This window comes from Ailuropoda melanoleuca, chromosome 10, assembly GCF_002007445.2.
Source record: "Ailuropoda melanoleuca isolate Jingjing chromosome 10, ASM200744v2, whole genome shotgun sequence".
In the NCBI taxonomy this organism is placed as follows: domain Eukaryota; kingdom Metazoa; phylum Chordata; class Mammalia; order Carnivora; family Ursidae; genus Ailuropoda; species Ailuropoda melanoleuca.
The window spans coordinates 88,715,618-88,735,434 of NC_048227.1; the positions used below are offsets into that span (position 1 = coordinate 88,715,618).

At 39.1% G+C, this 19,817-nt stretch overlaps 2 protein-coding genes and 1 long non-coding RNA gene across 3 annotated transcripts in view; 2 read left to right on the top strand and 1 right to left on the bottom strand.

Moving 5' to 3' along the window:
- Positions 1-1,696, bottom strand: part of LOC117804008 — a 31,840-nt gene extending 30,144 nt beyond the window's left edge. The window contains exon 1 of the long non-coding RNA XR_004628166.1: positions 1,427-1,696. This is a non-coding gene — a long non-coding RNA (uncharacterized LOC117804008). The remainder of the gene's footprint in view (positions 1-1,426) is intronic.
- On the top strand, positions 1,664-15,518 carry LTV1 (LTV1 ribosome biogenesis factor). The gene is made up of 11 exons (XM_011220656.3): positions 1,664-1,903; positions 3,110-3,241; positions 5,145-5,318; positions 9,361-9,448; positions 10,832-10,970; positions 11,334-11,589; positions 13,015-13,142; positions 14,231-14,370; positions 14,644-14,696; positions 14,891-15,091; positions 15,182-15,518. The coding sequence occupies exons 1-11, from the start codon at positions 1,901-1,903 to the stop codon at positions 15,290-15,292; spliced, it is 1,425 nt and encodes a 474-aa protein (XP_011218958.1). The 5' UTR covers positions 1,664-1,900; the 3' UTR covers positions 15,293-15,518.
- A 151-nt stretch (positions 15,519-15,669) lies between these two features.
- The window catches only part of ZC2HC1B (zinc finger C2HC-type containing 1B), a 45,032-nt gene continuing 40,884 nt past the window's right edge, over positions 15,670-19,817 (top strand). Inside the window, exon 1 of the mRNA XM_019796136.2 lies at positions 15,670-16,323. Within this exon, the coding sequence (XP_019651695.1) occupies positions 16,296-16,323 (28 nt within the window). The 5' untranslated portion in view covers positions 15,670-16,295. The remainder of the gene's footprint in view (positions 16,324-19,817) is intronic.

The following is a 19,817-nucleotide window of genomic DNA, read 5'->3' on the forward strand; positions in this document are numbered from 1 at the left end:
AGACTTAATCCTGAGGCCAGAGGGTAGACTGGAAGGTTTTATATAGGAAAATGACATGATTGGATAAGAGTACTAAAAATGATAAATTTGATAAAAAGGGTAATGAGGTGATACCTTTGGATATTTAAAAGGTAGAATGGACAGAATTTGCTGGCTGTCCGCCTCATGGAGGCAGTGTTAGCACATGGTTAAGAATATGGCCTCCCAGACCAGACTGATGGGCTACACATCTAAACTTTTTCATTTATTATGTGACCCTAGGCAAGTCACTTCAATGCTCTGAACTCCAGGCTCTATAAGACCGGCTAATTGTCATCTAACTACAGGTTTATCAAAGGAATTAAATGACATAATGAATACACTGAATACGATGTGTTAGTATTAGATCAGTAAATATATACAGTACTGAATGTTTCTCAAAATAAAAAAAAACCCAACAAGCAATATAGTTAAGTGGTCAGGCTCTAGTCAGACTCAGGTTTAAATCCCTACTCTGCCATTTACTAGCGGTGTAAGCTTGAGAAAGTTACTTGAGAAAGTTCCTGTGCCTAAGTTTTAGATTTGTAAGATACTAGAAATAGTGCCTTTCTAGTGTTTGGTAAGGAAGACATGAGATAATTCAGGTAAAGTGCCAGGACATTAATTCATTTAAACAAATATTTATTGAGTATATGTACCAGGCACTATTCTAGGACCCGAGTATAGACAGACATAGTAGTAAATAAAATCAATCAAAACAAAACAAAACCTGCCCTCATGGAGCTTAACTATATTGAATGTCCTGCACATAGGAGTGCTAGGTATTATATCTGTTAGAAAGCATCATCCCAAGACAATTTCTGTGGTCCTAATCTAAATTGTTTCTGTAAGTTTTATTGTAATAAGAGTAATATTCCACAAATATTTATAGAGGTAATAGGAGGACATAAAGACACAGTCCAAGGTAACTCAGACGTTGGAAAGACGCCAGAGACTGGGAAGGGGAAATACCAATTTGAGGAAAGATCAACCGATAAAACTATGAATGCATTAGTACTCTCTTTTGCCCAGGAAAAGCTGAGAATGTGCCAACACCTGCCTGAAATCTTCCCAAGAGGGGTGATTATAGCCTATTTGCTTAAACCATGTTAAAACATTTGACGAACGACTTGGAAGAAAATAAACATTAGTATCCTCCTTACAAGATAAGGTATGCAAACAACAAAGAGATTCCAAGTATATTAGTTGAAATGCCTCTACTGTCAACGGAATCTCGGAGGTTTTGTTCACCAGATCTTTGAACAAAGACCTGATTAAGCATGGTGCAGCCTAGAATAGCGAGGCCTTGATCCTCCGTTGCTAAGACAACCCACTCCCCGCCAGCCCCTAAGAGACGGAACCTGAAGCCTCAGTGACCCGGGAGGGTGGACACCTTCCGTTTGTGTACCTGTGAGTATGTTACCGACGGGAACAGGCAGGGCATACAATCGTCAACGGGGATGCTAAACACGTCGCCTCTGTTCTCGGTAGAGGGCGCTATAAAAGCAAGTTCCCCCAGAACCAGGAACCCCTCTTTCGCTCTTCACCGCCACAAAGGCGCCCACGCCTCCGTTTCCCAGTTTAATTAATTTTGGCGGAAAAGCCCCGCCCCCCCGGGGGTGAAAACAGCCCCACCTCCCAATAGCTTCTCGCGATCTTTGGACGGAGAGAGCTACAGGCAACTTCCGGCCGCGACGCCTACAGCTCTTCGGCGATTGGCCCATTTCCACGGTCTGCGCTTAACTTCCTGTCCGGATTCCGTTTTGCACGTGTGGAGCGGCCTAAGGACGCCGCCGGCAGCTGGACCTCGCCGGCGTTGGTGTGGCAGCGAGTTACTTCTCCGGGACGAGGGGAGTGCGGTCGTGGCCCTTACGGCTGCATAATGGTGAGCAGGTCTTCTTGTCTCGGGGATGGGGCACTCTGGTTTTGCTGTCGGCCAGGCTCGTTCCTCTGGTGTCAGTGGCTGCTGAGGGCGGGGACAAGGAGGGCCGGCCTAGAGGTGCCGGGAGGAGGCTTGCGGCCCATTGCCCCGGTATGATTACTCTCACCACCCTGGGCATACTTTGCAGTTTAGAGTGTGTCTCCCACAGCCAAGCCTCCCTGGGGAGTGGACAGAGGAGAATGGCTTCCTCTTTACCTCGAGGGGCCTAGAAACCTGTGAACGCAGGACACAAACGCTCCACCCTGTGCTTCATGCCTCAGGAGGTGGGAGAGTTGGCTGGTTTCTCCAGACGTTGGAGTGGCAGTTGTCTGCTCGTCTCTGTTTGCTCTGGGCAAAGGGAACTTGTGGGAGGGTCTAAGGTTGGGCCCAAGGCAAAATGGTTTACTTAACTGGGGTGATGCTTTCACAGTTTAGCAAGTCAAGTTGGGTAGGGTAGTGAGAGTGTTGATAGAGATGATGAATCTTACTTAACTGTAGCTGTGTTGTCCTGGTTTCATTTAATAGTTGTTGCAACAGGTGTGTAACTTGATTGAAATGGTCTTCCCCAGATTTACCTGTAGCAGGTTGTCATTCTGATTCAACCTGTCAAGGGCCTTCTCTGAGCCAGCAGTCTAAAGTAACTTTCAGTCATTTGCACATCACTGTTTTCTTTTTTTTTTTTAAGATTTTATTTATTTATTCGACAGAGATAGAGACAGCCAGCGATAGAGGGAACACAAGCAGGGGGAGTGGGAGAGGAAGAAGCAGGCTCCCAGTGGAAGAGCCTGACGTGGGACTCGATCCCAGAACCTGGGATCACGCCCTGAGCTGAAGGCAGACGCTTAACGACTGCGCCACCCAGGCGCCCCAACACATCACTGTTTTCTTTACTTAAAATCATTTCTTTGGTGATTTGCTTGATAAGCATAGGGACTCTGACCTCACTGTTGTATCCCCAGCACCCATAACAAGGTTTGGCGCAGAGTAAGTGCCAACAAATGGACATTGAAGGGAGGTAAGTACAGATTTTGTTAAACATTGTTGATGTAGCCTACTATAGAAAGGTAAGTTTTAGAAATCTGTTGATCCTTCACATAACTTACTGAAGGTTCCTATATGGACTATGGGTTTGTTTTTATAATGGCTTGTTCTGATTCTGTTTCTTTGAAGCCTCACAGGAAGAAAAAGCCTTTTATAGAGAAGAAGAAAGCTGTATCTTTTCACCTGGTCCACCGGAGTCAACGAGATCCTTTAGCAGCAGATGAGACTGCACCCCAGAGGGTTCTGTTACCCACACAGAAAGTAGGTCTTGTTCGTTACCCAATAAGTTTGCAGGTGGACTGTCAGTAGTTTCTAAATAAATCGTTAGCTGCTATTCTCTGACAGCTGTGATCTTTTGGGAAACAAAATCTGTGAGTTAAATTTTCAATAAATGTGATGATTTTTTCTTGCATATTGGATTGAGAGGGTAAAGCATCTTTATTTGAGGTGTTTAAATGAGCAAATCTTGTACAGTAATAGTAAATCTTTACTAAACCAGTTACAGTGTTGCGTGATATTATTTAGGGCATATCTCTGCTTTCTTTCCTTAAGATCCTGTCATTTTCAAAACCACAGACTACCATTTTGTCTCCTCATCACTCATCTCATGAAATGGAAAACATTAGAGCTCATCAATTAGCTTTAGAAAATGCCAGGAAGCTTTTAAAAGGTTGATTTGATAATTACCAGACTGTAAGTGTGGGAAAATTTGAAAAGAAGTCTCGGAGAACATTGGCCATATTTAGCTTTTTAGTAAAGCTTATTTGTGTTGTATGTTGAGAAATTTCTTTGCATATAAATACAAGAAATTGTACTTGATTTTCAAGGCCTTTTAGTCAGTTAGCCCTCCCAAGTACATGATAAAACAATGTGTGTGTGCTTCTTGGCTTGAATTTTTTTTTTATTGAAGTATAGTTAGACATACAATGTTATGTTAGTTTCAGGCATACAGCATAGTGACTTGCAAAGTTTATATGTTACGCTGTGCTCACCACAGGTGTAGTCAGTGTCTGTCATATACAATACTATTATAGTACCGTTGGCTGTATTCCCTCTGCTGTACCTTTTCTTTCCATTACTTATTCATTACATAACTAGAAGCCTATATCTCCTACTCCCTTCCACCCATTTTGTCCATCGTCCACCTCCCTCCCTTCTGGCAGCCATAGTTTTGTTTTTTGTATTTATGTATCTGTTTCTGTCTGTTTTGTTTTTTTTTTTAAGATTTTATTTATTTGAGAGAGAGAGAGCACAAGTAGGGGGAACAACAGAGGGAGAGGGAGAAGCCGACTCCCTGCTTGAATAGGGTGGCCAACGCAGGGCTCGATCCCAGAACCCTGGGATCATGACCTGAGCCATAGGCAGACGCTTAACTGACTGAGCCACCCAGGTGCCTCTATAGATCTGTTTCTGCTTGTTTTTTTTTTTAGATTCCACATACAAGTGAAATCATATGGTATTTGTCTTTCTCTGACTTATTTCACTGAGCATAATATCCTCTAGGTCCACCATGTCACAAACGGCAAGATCTCTTTTTTTTATGGCTGAATAATATTCGTGTGTGTGTGTGTGTGTGTGTATACACACTACATCATCTTTATCTATTCATCTGTCAGTGGACACCTGGGTTGCTTTCATATCTTGGCTGTTGTAAGTAATGCTGCAGTAAACATAGGAATCTGTATATTTTTTCAGTCAATGTTTTCATTTTCTTTGGGTAAATAGTAGTGGAATTACTCAATTGTATGTTATTCCTAGTTTTAATTTTTTGAAGAACCTCCATTCTGTTTTCCACAGTGACTTGACCAATTTATATTCCCAGCAACAGTGCACAAGTGTTCCTTTTTTTCCACATCCTCACCAACATATTTCTTTTTTTTTTTCCCTATCTTGTCTTGAATTGTTACACAGAAATGTCTAGTAGAAGCAGGAATTGTTTTCATTCCATTTAAATTTTATATAGCACTCGGGTTCAGAAACTGTTTTTGGGTTTTTCTGGGTTTTTGTTGTTTTTTTTAGTTTGTCAAGAATTCTTTGTCTCATGTCTGTCAGCCAAAATGTTCATATGCCATCTGTGTCCTATTCTAAAAGCTGTCTTCACTGGAGGGTTCCTAATGGCTTACGCTTGGAGGAGGTACTAATTCCATTTTGTTTCTTATCCTAGATAAATGATGAAGAAAGGCGAGCAGAGCAGAGAAAGTATGGTGTGTTCTTTGATGATGACTATGACTATCTGCAGCACCTGAAGGAACCATCTGGGCCCTCCGAGCTTATTCCCACAAGTACTTTCAGTGCACCCAAAAAAAGAGACGAGAAAGAGGAAACTTTAGTAATTTCGGTAAGACTTCTTATCAATATATTTGGGAGTGAGTGAAGAAACCACTTATAAATCAAGATAACTGAGGCAAGAAATGGTATCAATCTTAACACAAAAATAAGCCATGCCCTACTTAAAATTATATATGTGTGTGCACATGTGTACCATCAGGAGAGAGTAGGCTGCCTGTTCTCTGGTGGCAGCTGTCGCAAGTAGGTGCCTTTGGGGCATCTGGGTGGTGCAGTCAGTTAAGCATCCGACTCTTGGTTTTGGCTCAGGTCGTGGTCTAAGGGTTGTGAGATCAAGCCTCAAGTCAGGCTCTGCGCTGAGTGCAGAACCTGCTTAAGACTCTCTCCCTCTCCCCCTTCTCCCTGCTCACACGCACATGCTTGCTCTCTCTGTTTCTCAAATCTTTGGGGGGAGAAAAGCAACAGGGTTGACAGGGTTAGAATTTTGATTAAAAGTTGTGGTCATGTTAGATAGCACCTTTCAATAGAAGAAAAGCAGCTGACATTGTGTATGTTAACAACTATTCAATGTCATAAAGTGTCTTCTAAGATAAAACTTAATTTTTGCAGAATGTTCAGATCTTTAAAATAAGCTGCAGGCTAACCATAAGAGAATAAAAGCAGTAGATTGTAATGAAGTTACTGTGACTCTTCTCAACCAAAATGCAGTCCACTTTAATTTTTTCTTTTAAGTGTAAACTAGAGCAACTGTTTATATGAAATTAGAACTACTAATTTAATTTCTGTTTTTCTCCTGTTAATGCTAAGGATACCTGTGTCTTATGCCTTTATCTTTTTATTTAGTATTAATATACAATAAATTGTCATGTGAAACTTTATATTACCTGGCATTTAAAAAAACAAAAAACAAAAAGAAGATACTCATTTATTGGGTTTATTAACAAAAAAGAAGAGTTAGAAAGGGCACCAATTTCTCTCACTTCTCATTTTCCACTCTCATGGTCTAGGCATTCTTTTCCTCGGGGAAGAGTAATCGTAGCTCCTCCAGTCTATAGTTTGTGCTTAGGGGGAGTCGAAAGGGTTAGATTTCAGGGTGTTATCCCAAAGGAAGGTAATGAATGCAACTGATCCCTCACTTCCTAGGTTGTAGCTCTCTCGTAAGGCTGCATACTGCACCCCTGCATCTCTCTCATAACAGCCAGCTTCTGTTATTCTTCTTTCCCGAGGTGACGTTATCAGGAGTAGGGTATGGATCTTAGTGGCTCACCTCCTTCCAAGACTCGGAGGGAGGGGAGAGTGTCCAGTAGTTGTTCAACTTTGTCTTAGGGAGAAAAATCCTTAATAAAGTTCCAAGATTCTTCTGACTGAATTGTATTGGCTTTTAAAAGATTAGTTTTTGAAAGATTAGCTTTTAATCCTTAATTCATTTTGGGTAAAGGTAATCATTATTTAATTGGCTTTTTAATAGAATAAGGCTCTTAAATGGACACTTCAGTGATGTTTATAAGGGTGAGTGAATTATGTTTAAAAACAAAAGTGCTATCTGTTTTCTGTAGCATGATGAAGAAACATGGATGAGTCCCATATGCTTTTTTTGACTTTAAAGTAATTTGTAACAAAGCACCAAAATTGAGTAAATCAGAAACATTGAATAAACCATAGAAACAAAATAAAGCAGTATAGAAGTAGTTCTGCTTAAGTAGCCCAATTGTCACATGAAAGAAAGCAGGTACGGCCATGTAGAAAGCAGCTGGGCAAACTCAACAGAGTTCAGAGCTATTGCAAATAAAAAACATACATGTTTCTTTTTTTAAAAAGTAGTATCTAAACTAACTGTGTGTATGATTTTTTGACTGTTTTTCAAGATTCAAAAAAGATCTCCAAAGGTAAATGCGCTAAACACAAGCCAATCCTTTTTTTTTTTTATAACCCCACATTGCAAGGATAGATAATCACAGAGTATCTTTAAAATAGCAAAATGGGGCGCCTGGGTGGCTCAATCGGTTAAATGTCTGACTCTTGATTTGGACTCAGATCGTGATCTCAGGGTTGTGAGATAGAGCCCCACATCAAGCTCCAAGCTGCGTGTGGAGCCTGCTTGGGATTCTCTTTCTCCCTGTGCCTCTCCTCTCTCTGTGCATGTGTGCTCGCTCTCGCTCTCTCTCACTCTCTCTCTCTTTCAAAAAAAAAAAAAACCCAGCCAAACAAATCACATATTTTGTAATTTTTAAAAAGTAATAATATACCAAAAATCATTAAATTGTGCACTTTAAGTGGCTGAATTATATGGTTATGTTAATTCTATCTCAGTAAAGCTTTTCTTAAAAAAAAAAAGACACTATAGTGGAATACCAGATCTTTTCCTAGGCTTATGCCACCAAGGAACACATTTTGGAAGCTAAGTTTGCTGGGTGTGCATTCCTCTACATAGCTTTTTAGTCATGCTCCTCAGAGGCTTCCAATTCCGCATGCTCCGTGAGCCCGTAAGAATATACATCTCATCTTTGTGCCTGCTGCTAAACTGAGGATGAGGTGGGTGGTGAGGTACAAGAGACAGATAGCACGGGGTGACCCCCACATTGGTAACTGGTTGAAAAGATCACACTAAAGCACAAGGACCAGTCAAATAATATGTGCTGGCACATATTGAGGTATGTTGTGTATGGTGTTAAGAATGAAGGGATTTACCTGAAGGAACGGTCTAGAAGAGTGATCAAGAAGGACTTTATGGAGGAGGGAGGAACTAACTGATCTGGGCATTCAAGGGTGGGTTGTGTTGAAGACAGGAAGGAAATATTCCAGTTGGAAGGGACATAGGTAGTATGTGGATCATAGTGTCTGGCATATGTGTGCTCCATAAATTACTTTGAATTATTCCATGATGCGAGGAGCTGGATGTGATTTACATGGAGGTCATACTATTAAGTAACAGGAATAAATTTGAATAAATAGAGTAATAAGTAGGCCTTGATTTTACAGACCTTGAAAATCAGGAGTGAAAAATCAAAACCTGTTATAAGTTCAAGAAGGTCACATTATAAAATAATAAAGAAGTTTTAATCTGGAAGTGTTATGAAGGTTGAATTAGGTGTGGACTATCTCAACAGTGGTGGTTAGCCATGAGTAAGATGGTGCCCAAAAGACTGATATGAAATCACAGTATACAAGAGAGTTCAGAGGGCTATAGAGATGGAGAGAAATGCTTCATGACCACCCCAGGATTAAGATAGCCAATTCAGAGAAATGCTCTGCCTTTACCAAAGATTGGCATGTTATCTCATTTTAAGAGGGAAAAGATAAATTTTGAAACTTGAGAGTGGCATTACAAAACCTGGATTTGAATCCCAGAACCTCACTTAATGACCAGTTTGAGGCAGGCATGGCATTTGACCTTTCTTAGCTTTTGTTGGCCACCACATGCTGTTATCTCACAAGGATTAGATGGAGTAATAGGCTGGAGGAGGCTTTGTGAAGTATTCCAAGGAAGCTGCTTGTGAGAGGATGATGGGATATACAGGTTTCAAATATTTTACTGGAGTACGAGTGAGCGAGAAGGCAGGACTTAGTTGGATGCATTTTCCTAGGACTGCTGTAACAGATTACCACACCTTACCACTGGGTGGCTTAAAACAACAGAAATTTATTCTCTAACAGCTCTGGAGGCCAGAAGTCTGAAAGTAAGCTTTCAGCAGTGTTGCTTCCATTGTGGGGGTGGCTTAGGGCAAGAACATTGTCCCTCACCTATCTCCTCACTTTCAGTGGTTGCCAGCAATCCTTTGTGTTCCTTGGCTTATAGATCCATCACTCTAGTCTGCTCTCGTCTTCACATGGCATTTTTTGTGAAGAATGTGTGTCTTTGTGTCATCACGTGCCCTGGTTACAGGGACACACCAGTCTTTATGAGTTAGGACCCACTGTAATCCACTGTTACCTCAGTTTAACTAATTAATCTTCAAGGATCCTGTTCCCAAATAAGGTCACATTCTGAGCTGCTGGTTGGACATGAATTTTGGCCGGGGCGGCGGGGGGCACACTTCAGTATAGTAGTTCAGAAGTATTTCTCAAACTAACCATTGTGTAATTTCTCTTTCAAGACCACAGGAATTAAGTTGCCTTCATCAGTATTTGCATCAGAGTTTGAGGAAGATGTTGGATTGTTGAATAAAGCAGCTCCTGTTTCAGGTGTGTTTAATTTCTTGAACTTTTTGAGTGACTTGATCTGTGTTTTACAAAAGGAAAGCATAGTAATGATAAGAGTTTTTTCTTTCTAATAAAGTTTTAAAACAATTGAGATGTCTGAATTCAGATTAGAGGTCATTAGGAAGGGATGAGTATAGGGGTTCTTTTTTTATTGCGATCAAATTCTTAGTCTTTGGTGTTCCTATTTGGAGAGGAAAATGGGAAAATTGGTTTTGAAGATCGAGTAGGGAATTTTAACCTTGACCTAAATTGATGATACTCACTTAGCCTTAACATACATAGAGACTTAGTTTGCTTTCATTCTCCCAAGACTATAAGTATTTTTATAGAAGTCCATTTTACCATCTGTTCCAGATACACTGAAAAATTGTTTGGTTTTTTTTTTTTCCAGTATTAACATTGTATTTTAGAACAAACAGAAGTAATATTTGGTATCTTCTCTTAAATTGCCTTAATTATTAACCAACATTTGCCATGTAACGTTCATTCATTTATTCTATAGATTTTTGAATTGCCACTATGTGATGGGGTGTTGAGTTAAATCAGAATAAAACATAATCCCTGACCTCAAGGAATTTATCATCAGTTGGGAAGGATAGACAATAAATAGGAAATTACAGTTACAGTACAAATGAATCAGTGGTTTAGTTAATAGTGGGCAAGGTGTTCTGGATAAAATGGTGTCTAAGTTGATTTCTTAGGTAGAAGTTAGGTAGGTGGATAAAGGAGGGTGGGGTGGGGAGGAGAGGATATTCCAGGAAACTATGTGGAAAATTGAGAGAACATGAATAGGAAACCACATTTTAGCGTGCCTAGAATCAGTGGTAAGAGTTAATATGAAATGAGGCTGGAGAGTCAAGCAGTGGCCATCTCGGAAGGATGTTGGAAGCCATGTCAGTTTACGAGGTTGAACTTGAAGTTTTTGTGGACTCCTATTTTTATACCCGAAAGACCATAGCTGAATAAACAGGCCTAGGATTTATTAAAATCTGCTAGGCTGGAAAGATAGTTCACCAGGCTGCACATACTTAATTTGAGGTACTTCTAACAGGTGAATTTAAAGCCCAGATTCTTCCTACAAGTTAAAAGCTTGAATTTTACAAAATAGATGCAGTTTAATATTGCAGATCTATAATGCAAGAATTTTTACAGTTGGGTACTGAAACCAGAGGTATTTTTTCCCGTATTTTATTTTCTTGCAGTCATGTCTGTCTATTCCTCACTAGGCCAAACTTGAAGATTTTAATCATTTTTTAATTCTCAGTACATAAGTAGCATGTGACATATAATAGGTACTCAGATTTTGTTAAGTAAAGGAATCCTGTTTTTTGGGGAATTACTGTTCAATTTTTGTTTTCCTTCTAGGACCTCGGCTGGATTTTGATCCTGACATTGTTGCAGCTCTTGATGATGATTTTGACTTTGATAATCCAGATAATCTGCTTGAAGATGATTTTATTCTTCAGGCCAATAAGCCAACAGAAGAGGAGGGAACAGATATACAGTATGTGTGGTTTCTTTCAAATCAGGGATGACCTGACTATTGCTTCTTCAGTAGGATGGTACCTATAGAATGTTATAACTGGAACAGACGTCTGAGAGCATTTAGTATTAGACTTTTGTATTTTAGAGCAGAAAATGTGAAACTCGAGGTCTTTACAAACCAACAATAGGTGGGGCTAAAGTCCAAGTTGCCTCATTGCTGGTTCATTACTTTTCCAGCCATACCAGACAGGTCAAGCAGCACAGCTGTTCCTGCCTAAACAGGAATCCTCCCTGAAATACCCTCAAATTTTAGTTGTGTAAAGTCATTTGGTTCTGTTGTTTCTCAAGTTGTTTTGACAGTTAATTTATGACTCTGACTTAGGAAATTTGAGGCTGAAGATGACAGTGAGTGGGAAGACATGGATGATGAGAAGGAAAGAGGTAGTGATGACGATAACTATGGCTCTGCGGGCTCATCAGATGAGGCCATGTCTGTCCCTGGAAAACCTCCTGGGACTATAGAAAATCACTTATTCTGGGAAGAGGAAACGAAAAGTCGCTTTACGGAATATTCTATAACATCATCAGTCATGAGGAGAAATGAACAGCTGACTCTTCATGATGAGAGATTTGAGAAGGTAAGGTCCCCAAATAAGGGGACTTTTAATACTAGTTCCTGGTAAATATCATATGACCTTAGAACTCAAAGCCAGAACTTTCAACATTAGAAATAGCCTATGTTTTATTAAAGCGGACCATAAAACCATCCTAGTTTTAATTCTGGAAAGAATGCATATAGGTTAGAGATAGCTGATGGAATCTCTGGACTTTCCTCAGAGACGTTTGACATTTTGATTCTGAACCTCTGATTCCAATCCCCAAGATTATGCTGTTTTCCTCAAGCATTGGTCTGAGCATAAACAAAATTCCATTGCTTTTGGTTTTTTGTATGTGTTTGCTCACTGACATCCCAAGGTCTAACATGATATATGATAGGAATTCAAACTATTCAGTAAATGATGAATGAATGAATGAACAGTTTCTTTCAAGGCGAATCTAAAAGGTTCTAACTTTGCTGTCTTTTCACTAAGTACTAGTAGGCAAATTATTACAAATAATTTCACTCTTCAGGAGTCACATCACCTGGTATTTACCCTTAATAGCATTCTAGTAATACAGTAAACATCATCTAAACAAGAATGAAATTTGTATTTATTTTTATTTTTTTAAGTAGGCTCCATGCCCAATGTGGGGCTTGAACTCAATCACCTTGAGATCAAGAGTTGCATGTCTCAACTAATGAGCCAGGCAGGCACCCCTGAAATATGTACATTTAAAGGAGACTGTTTAGTTATATGGTCTTTTACTTTGCATAATCAGTGAATTTGAAAACATCTGTAAAATATTCTGAGGTAAAGATTTCTACCTAGCTTTGCTCTCCAAGCTGAACAGAATGATTGCCTTTCATTTTCCTATTAAATGGCAGGGTATCTGGGGGGCACCTGGGTGGCTCAGTCACTTGTGTCCAACTCTTGAATTCAGCTCAGGTCACGATTTCAGGGTTGTGGTCTCAAGCCCTGCATTGGGCCCCATGCTCACTGGCGAGTTTGCTTGAGATTCTCTCTCTCCCTCTCTCCCTTATCCCGCTTGGATTCTTTTTCTCTCTCTCCCTCTCTCCCTTATCCTGCTTGGATTCTTTCTCTCTCTCAAATAAATCTTTATGAAAACATGGTAGCCTGTTTTCAGTCTAAGTGTAAGTCTTAAAGTACTGGGTAGAATGTCTTCCACAATCTGTTGTCATGGTGCTAATATAATGGTAGTTACAATCTCAATCGTAGTGCTTAAATATTGTGTAGGAATAAAATTAATGTAAAAATTGGGGTGCCTGGCTGCCTCAGTTGATGGAGCATGTGACTTGATCTTGTGGTTGGGAATTTGAGCCCCACTTGGGTGTAGAGATCACCTAAAAAAAGAAAATCTTAAAAGATTATGTAAAAATAACATTTTAATGTTATCGTCTTAATACATTATTTTTCATAGCATCTTTTCTCTCTGTATTCAAGTTTTATGAGCAATATGATGATGATGAAATTGGAGCTCTGGATAATGCTGAATTGGAAGGTTCCATTCAAGTAGACAGCAATCGCTTAGAGGAAGTCTTGAATGACTACTACAAAGAGAAGGCAGAGAAGTACGATGACTTTTCCTTGTTCACTTGCTTTTTTGCATTTTTAAATAAAGTCTGTATTTGGACATCTGAATCTAGAAAATTACCCAGTCAGAATCTATATTAAGAAAATGGTATGTTTTGGGACACCTGGGTGGCTCAGTCTGTTAGGCGGCTGCCTTCAGCTTAGATCATGATCCCAGGATCCTGGGATCGAGTTTTGTATCGGGCTCCTTGCTCACTGGGGAGCCTGCTTCTCCCTCTGCCTGCCACTCCCCCTGCTTGTGCTCTTTGACTCTCTGACAAATAAATAAAAAATCTTAAAAAAAAAGAAAGAAAGAAAATGGTATGTTTTCCATAAACTTTGACTCACATTTTGATATTAAGGTTCTGAAGCTGACTGTAACATTGAGTGGGAACCTACTGAGAACCACTTTCTCTATGGCTCAGATCTAGAGCTAGGGTTAGAGCTGGGGGTGTGAGGGCACATTCAACTTGGAGAATGAAGTGGTGCTTTTGGCTTAAAAGTTAGTCTGACCTCTAATTATATACACTTTTCATCTTCTTAAAATCCCGGGTATTCTGAAAAGTTGGTATTTATGGGTCATAGAAAGATAAGAGTTTGTCTCTCCAGCCATATTAGCATAACTTTACAGCCATATATTTGACCAATCAGCTCAGCATCCATATCGAGGTGATTTTTCTGCAAGAAACTAATGAGGTGTTTACATTTGCCGGAAGGGTCTAATATTTCATGACCACCATCATTTGTAGATTCTACGGTAGGACAAGGGCTGTGCATTTTGAGTGGATGTGTGACTATGGAGAGACAGATGGGGTAATACTTTTTGAGGCTTAAAAAAAAAAAAAACATGATTTAGGAAAGTTACTGTCTTGTTCAATGTGTTATAACCCTGCAAAGATCCCTCTTCTGTCAGCAGAATGAATGTCCAAGACCTGCTGGAGGGGAGAGTTGGGGCTGGGGAGAGCTAGGATTTTTTTTTAATGGTATTGTTTCTATAGCTCTTTAAATGCAGTTTTAGTAACAGTATAATAATGGGTGGTGTTTTTCCCCCCTTTTCTGTGTTCATTTTTGAAAATTCATCCACAAGTTGTGTAAAACTGAATACTCTTGAACCCTTCGAGGATCAGGACTTGCTAATGAATGAACTTGATGAGTCTGAGGAGGAAGAGGTTATTACTGTTGTTCTTGAAGAAGCCAAAGAGAAGTGGGATTGTGAATCTATTTGTAGTAAGTATTGTAGTGTCCATTTTACTACTAAAGATCTGGTAGTAATTTTAAAGTACTAATACATCAATTTATTGAAAAAGTACATGTTTTGTGAAAATGATTTGGAAAAAGTAATATTGCTATTACTAAGTTGCAAACAATTTAAAAACATTTAGAAGAGAGACTCCATTGTTATTTTGAACTATGAAAAAAAGTTGGGGATACAGTAGGAACTCAATGTTTTGCTGAATTGAAAGTGTACTTATTGGTACATGTTTATTTGTGTTTTTAAAGGTACATACTCAAATTTATATAACCATCCACAACTTATCAAGTATCAACCAAAGGTAAGTCCTAGGGTCCTGAGCTATTTGAAGTATGCAATGCAGAAATTGAAATGTACAAATTATTTTCTCACAGAGGCTGTATCCCTTTGTGGCTGGCAGCACTATTAGGAAAAGCAACAACAGTGTGTCATTAGTGAACTGTTTTTTAATAGGAATGGGAAATGACCTTAGTATGATTTTTATCTTTATTTCAGCCCAAACAAATCCGAATATCTTCTAAAACAGGAATACCTCTCAATGTCTTACCTAAGAAAGGACTCACAGCAAAACAAGTTGAACGAATGCTGATGATTAATGGCAGTGATCTGCCAAAGGTGTCAACCCAACCTCGATCTAAAAATGAAAGCAAAGAAGATAAAAAAGCAAGAAAGCAAGCTATAAAAGAGGAGCGCAAGGTAATGGGAGATGGTAATGGAAATTTTGTTCTACAAAATTAGTCTTCATCAGTTTAAAGATTTGAGTAACATGGATGTATTCTTATACAGGAACGGAGAGTGGAGAAGAAAGCTAACAAATTAGCCTTCAAACTGGAGAAAAGAAGGCAGGAAAAGGAGCTCTTAAACTTGAAGAAGAATATTGAGGGACTAAAGCTATGATGGTAGAACATTTAAGATAAGGTGCCTTCCCCACTGAGGCACCTCGTTATGTTCAGTATTGAACAAGGATCTTCAAAGAGACAAACCTATTTAATCTGCCATTTTTACTGGCAGGTATTTATACCACCAAGTTTTCTCTGCCATCTGTCTTGTAAATATTGTAACATTTTAAAACTTAATATTATAAGCTTAGAATTTGTTCTGAAATAAATGATTTCACAAATGTGAAATGTTTGGATGAGTTGAAGGAAAACATCTTCATAACATAAATGGAATTGGTGTATTCTTCATTTATTTGTATGGTTGTCCCAGCTGTCTTTTGCAGATGTTCTCAAATATTTCTTTGAAACCTTTCCACTCCTTTTCAGGAGTTAAGTGGTTTAATTTGCTGTATGTAGAAAAGTGACCCCGTTAAACTCCATTTTGAAATGCTGAGTGGTTATGAGTTTTGTGAGAAGATTCCACTGGTAGGAACTAAGTTTCCCCCTGCTGTATGCAAAGGGCTGTTTCAAAAAGGATGGTAAATATGAATATTAGGATTGTAGGGACTCAATTACTGGATGACTGACTTTTGGAATTTAGGAAGAGTGAAGACAGGAAGCAGAAGCAGAAATCAAGACAACGTCCTTGGCTTCAGTAAGTACCTGGCTCAAAATCAGAAATATTTACTTCAGTTTAAACTAGAAAGTTTGTCTTTTCAACATTATTTAATGCTTGGAACCATTCATATTTGATTAAAAGATGTAGTTGAAAATTTTCCGTGTTTTTTGGTGAGGTTGGTTTGGTGGTTTTTTTTTTTTTCCTGTAAACTTTTTCAAGGCTCAAGCAATGACACCATCACAATTGTTAATTATTTGGTAAACTGTGACTCCATTGCAACAGACGAGTTGTTAGTGACCCTTGTTTATGTGTCCATGACTAATGTGTTGCTCTCTGGACTGTTCTGGGGAAAAAATGCACACACACACAAACTGTGGACACTGTGGTCTGAGTTGGGAACAGAATGGCTGAGGCAGAACCATTTTCAGCTGGTGAGCTGCATTTGATAACTAAATTATTAGAAAGTGTCTTCTATAATTCATTTGAATATGGCTTTTCCAAAGTTGGTGTTGTCTTGTTCTGTTTTAAATTGTAAATCTAAGTATTCTAGGATTTTTTTAAGAGCTATAAAAAACAGTAGCATTAGGTATTTGGCCAACATTGATACAAAAAACTCAGCTGAAGAGCTTGTCATTATAGAAGTAGAATCTAACCTGGGGATTATATATTTAAATGCTGATCTGCAGAAGCAAAGGGTCAGATGAGGGTTTATGTTAGTATTGTGAATGTATTAAATCCTAAGAAGATTGATCATTTATTTCGGTAGCTATCTCAATTGAAGGTTCTTAAAACCAGCAAGAATCTTAAAGACTAGGAATATTATTTTGACTTGATGCTATTCAATTCCTTCTTAGGAGCTTCTCATATCACTTCACCTATCCAAAGTGTTTAAATCAGCACATTACATATTTTGCAGTCAAGGAAATGTGACTGTAAGCCAAGAGTCTTACGGAAGCATTATTGTGATTTAGGCTGATTATCTTCCAGATTTAAAGATCTTAATTTTATTCTAGAGAACAAACCTTACATATTCTGAATTATTTTGTAGAATTTTGAAATATTTACGATTTGAGTTGTCTCTAACAATGGTTAGGAACGGTCATGGCAAATGTTGAAAGTCCAGAGTGATAAGGGGGTTTTTGCCTTCAAGGACTGCCTCTTCTTAGGCAGCAACTAGCAACACCAGGTCACTGATAAGTACCACTTGAAATGAGGGTCTTGGTACTTGCTTTTTCCCCCTGAAGTGCTCTTAATGCGGATAAAGCTTCCTCAAGGTTGGTGTTCAGTTGTCAACTCCACTATAAACTTTCACCTGGCCGTGTAATGATAGCAACATCCCTCCCTTGCATATTTGAAGCTTCTCCCCTGCTTTATGGTCTCCATGGCATCTCTTGGCATGTGAGCTGTATCTTGTTACTTAGTTTTCTCTCAGGAGAACAAACTGAGGGCAGGGAATTTTTATTTACTGCCTTATCCCCATAGCCTACAATATCTCCTGGCATTTGGTAAATGATCACTAGGTAGTATATAAATAAATGGATAGGGAAGAGAGTTCACCAAAGAATTGCTTAACTTGGAACAATAGGACCTAGCCTCAGTGTTAGCTAGGAGAAAGAAGGCCTAAGGCATCCCAGGTAGGAGCAAAGTCATGAAGGGTTTGCCTGGTGTGCCTTAAGTACCTCTTTTGTATGAGAACTTAATGCTTGTTATAAAATCACTTTTTTAGATACTTTAGAGCTGTTTTTTTCAGTAAGGCTAAGTATCAAAAGCTATCACTATTTGTGTATATTAACTGTGGTCCATTGTATCCACACCTCCATTGTGACATCATCAAATGATCTCGGGTAAAGGACAACTCCAGCCATCTTGTAGCTTTATAGTTACATTATCAGTACATTTATGTTGCTTTTTCCTGTATGTTAGTATGTTTTATCCAGCTTGTTTGTTACAGTTAAGGGTCAGGAGAAGGTAAAAATTCTAATGGCATTATGTTTTAATTGTTGAACTTATATGAGAATGTATAATAAAATAAAAACATTGCACTATTCAAGTTAAGACATAGAACATAGAAGCCACCTGTAGTTCCATCCTCAGTTTCATTCCACTCTTTCCCCTCAGTAACTCTTAAGTACTATCTAGATTATATTAATCATTAGCTGTATGGTATTCCTTTTTTTTAATTAACATATAATGTATTATTTGTTTCAGGGGTACAGGTCTATGATTCGTCAGTCTTATGCAACACAGCACTCCCCATAACACATAGCCTCCCCAGTGTCCATCACCTAGCCACCCCATCCCCCCAGGAACCTTGGTTTGTATGGTATTCCTAAGCACATTATCTTGTTTAGTTTTGAAACACAAATCTGGCTTTTTAAGGGCAATATTTACTACCAGTTGATGAAAGCAACCTTGAGCTGAATAGTCTCTGAGCCTAAGTTCAGCCTCTAGAATTTACAAGAGCCCCAAGAGGAGATGTCATTGAGCCAGGTGATGGAGTCCTAGGGAACACAACCCACCACAGCTGGAGCATCGTGGATCTCCTGTGGAAATATGCTTAGTGGTTGTATGCTCATTTTACATTTTCTGCTTTCTAAGGTCACCATGATCTGAAGATCAATGCAGAACTTTCTTGTGGAGTGAAATGAGTGTCCTCCACTCATCCAGATGTCAGAATATGAAGGGAAGAATGAGCACTCCAATGGGACAGGGTCAAACAAGCCAAGTATAGAACAGTGGGAGCCAAATATACTAGGACAGATTACAAAGGTAGTATCTTGCTCATGACAGCCTTCAACATGTCTGTTCTTCATTGTACATCTTCAGTATGGACTAGTTGCTCTCTGGTTCTGGTGGCCAGCTATTATCCTGGGAATTACTTTCTCTCCCTTGTGTGTTGAATTGCCTGTTTGCTGTATGTTTTACTCACATTGTGAAGGACATCCTCTAGTAATTCTTGAGACAGGGTGCATGGGGTGTCAACTTTTTTTTTTTTTTTTTTTTTAAAGATTTTATTCATTCATGTGACAGCCAGCGAGAGAGGGAACACAAGCAGGGGGAGTGGGAGAGGAAGAAGCAGGCTCCCAGCAGAGGAGCCTGATGTGGGACTCGATCCCAGAACACCGGGATCACGCCCTGAGCCGAAGGCAGACGCCCAACGCCTGCGCTACCCAGGCGCCCCGGGATGTCAACTTTTTGAAACCCTGCATGTTGAAAAATGTACTCAACCCCCATATTTGATCAGTCATTTGGCTGGGTATGAAACTACAGTTTGTAGATTATTCTCCCTCAGAAGTTTAAAGGATTTTTCCTCATTTCCAGGTTTGCTGTGTGGGAATCTGAAGCCATTCTGATTCTTGATATTTTTGTCTGCTATTATTTTTTTTCATCTCAGTTGGAGAATTTCTGTCTCCAGGGTTCTGAAATTTCACAAAGATCTTATATATATGTTTTCATCCATTGTGCTGTGCCTTTTCAATGGAAGCTTGTGTGCTTTCACTTCTGGAAATTGTCAAAATTTTTTATTTTCTTCCTTGTGTTTTCTCCTTCTCTCTCTTGAACTGTTATTTGGAGTAGGACCTTCTGGACCAGACGTACTTGAACTGCTTATGTTTTCCTCCCATCTCTATGCCATTGTACTCTACTTTCTAAGAAATTTCCCTGATTTTATCTTCCAGTCTTCCTTCAGATTTTCATTTCTCCTATAAGGCTTTTAATTTCTAAAAGTTTAATTTTTCTTTAAATTGCTTTTTTTATTTGTTTTGGGCTTACATGCTAGAGTTTTTCCACAGATCTTTGGAAATTCCTGTCGGCTCATGATTAAGACTGGAGGAAGGACACACTGGAAATTCTGAATGGATGAGTGGCATTTGATGATTTTGAGCTTTATTGTAGAGTGATCTGGGTGAGCTGTTTGGGAATCTTC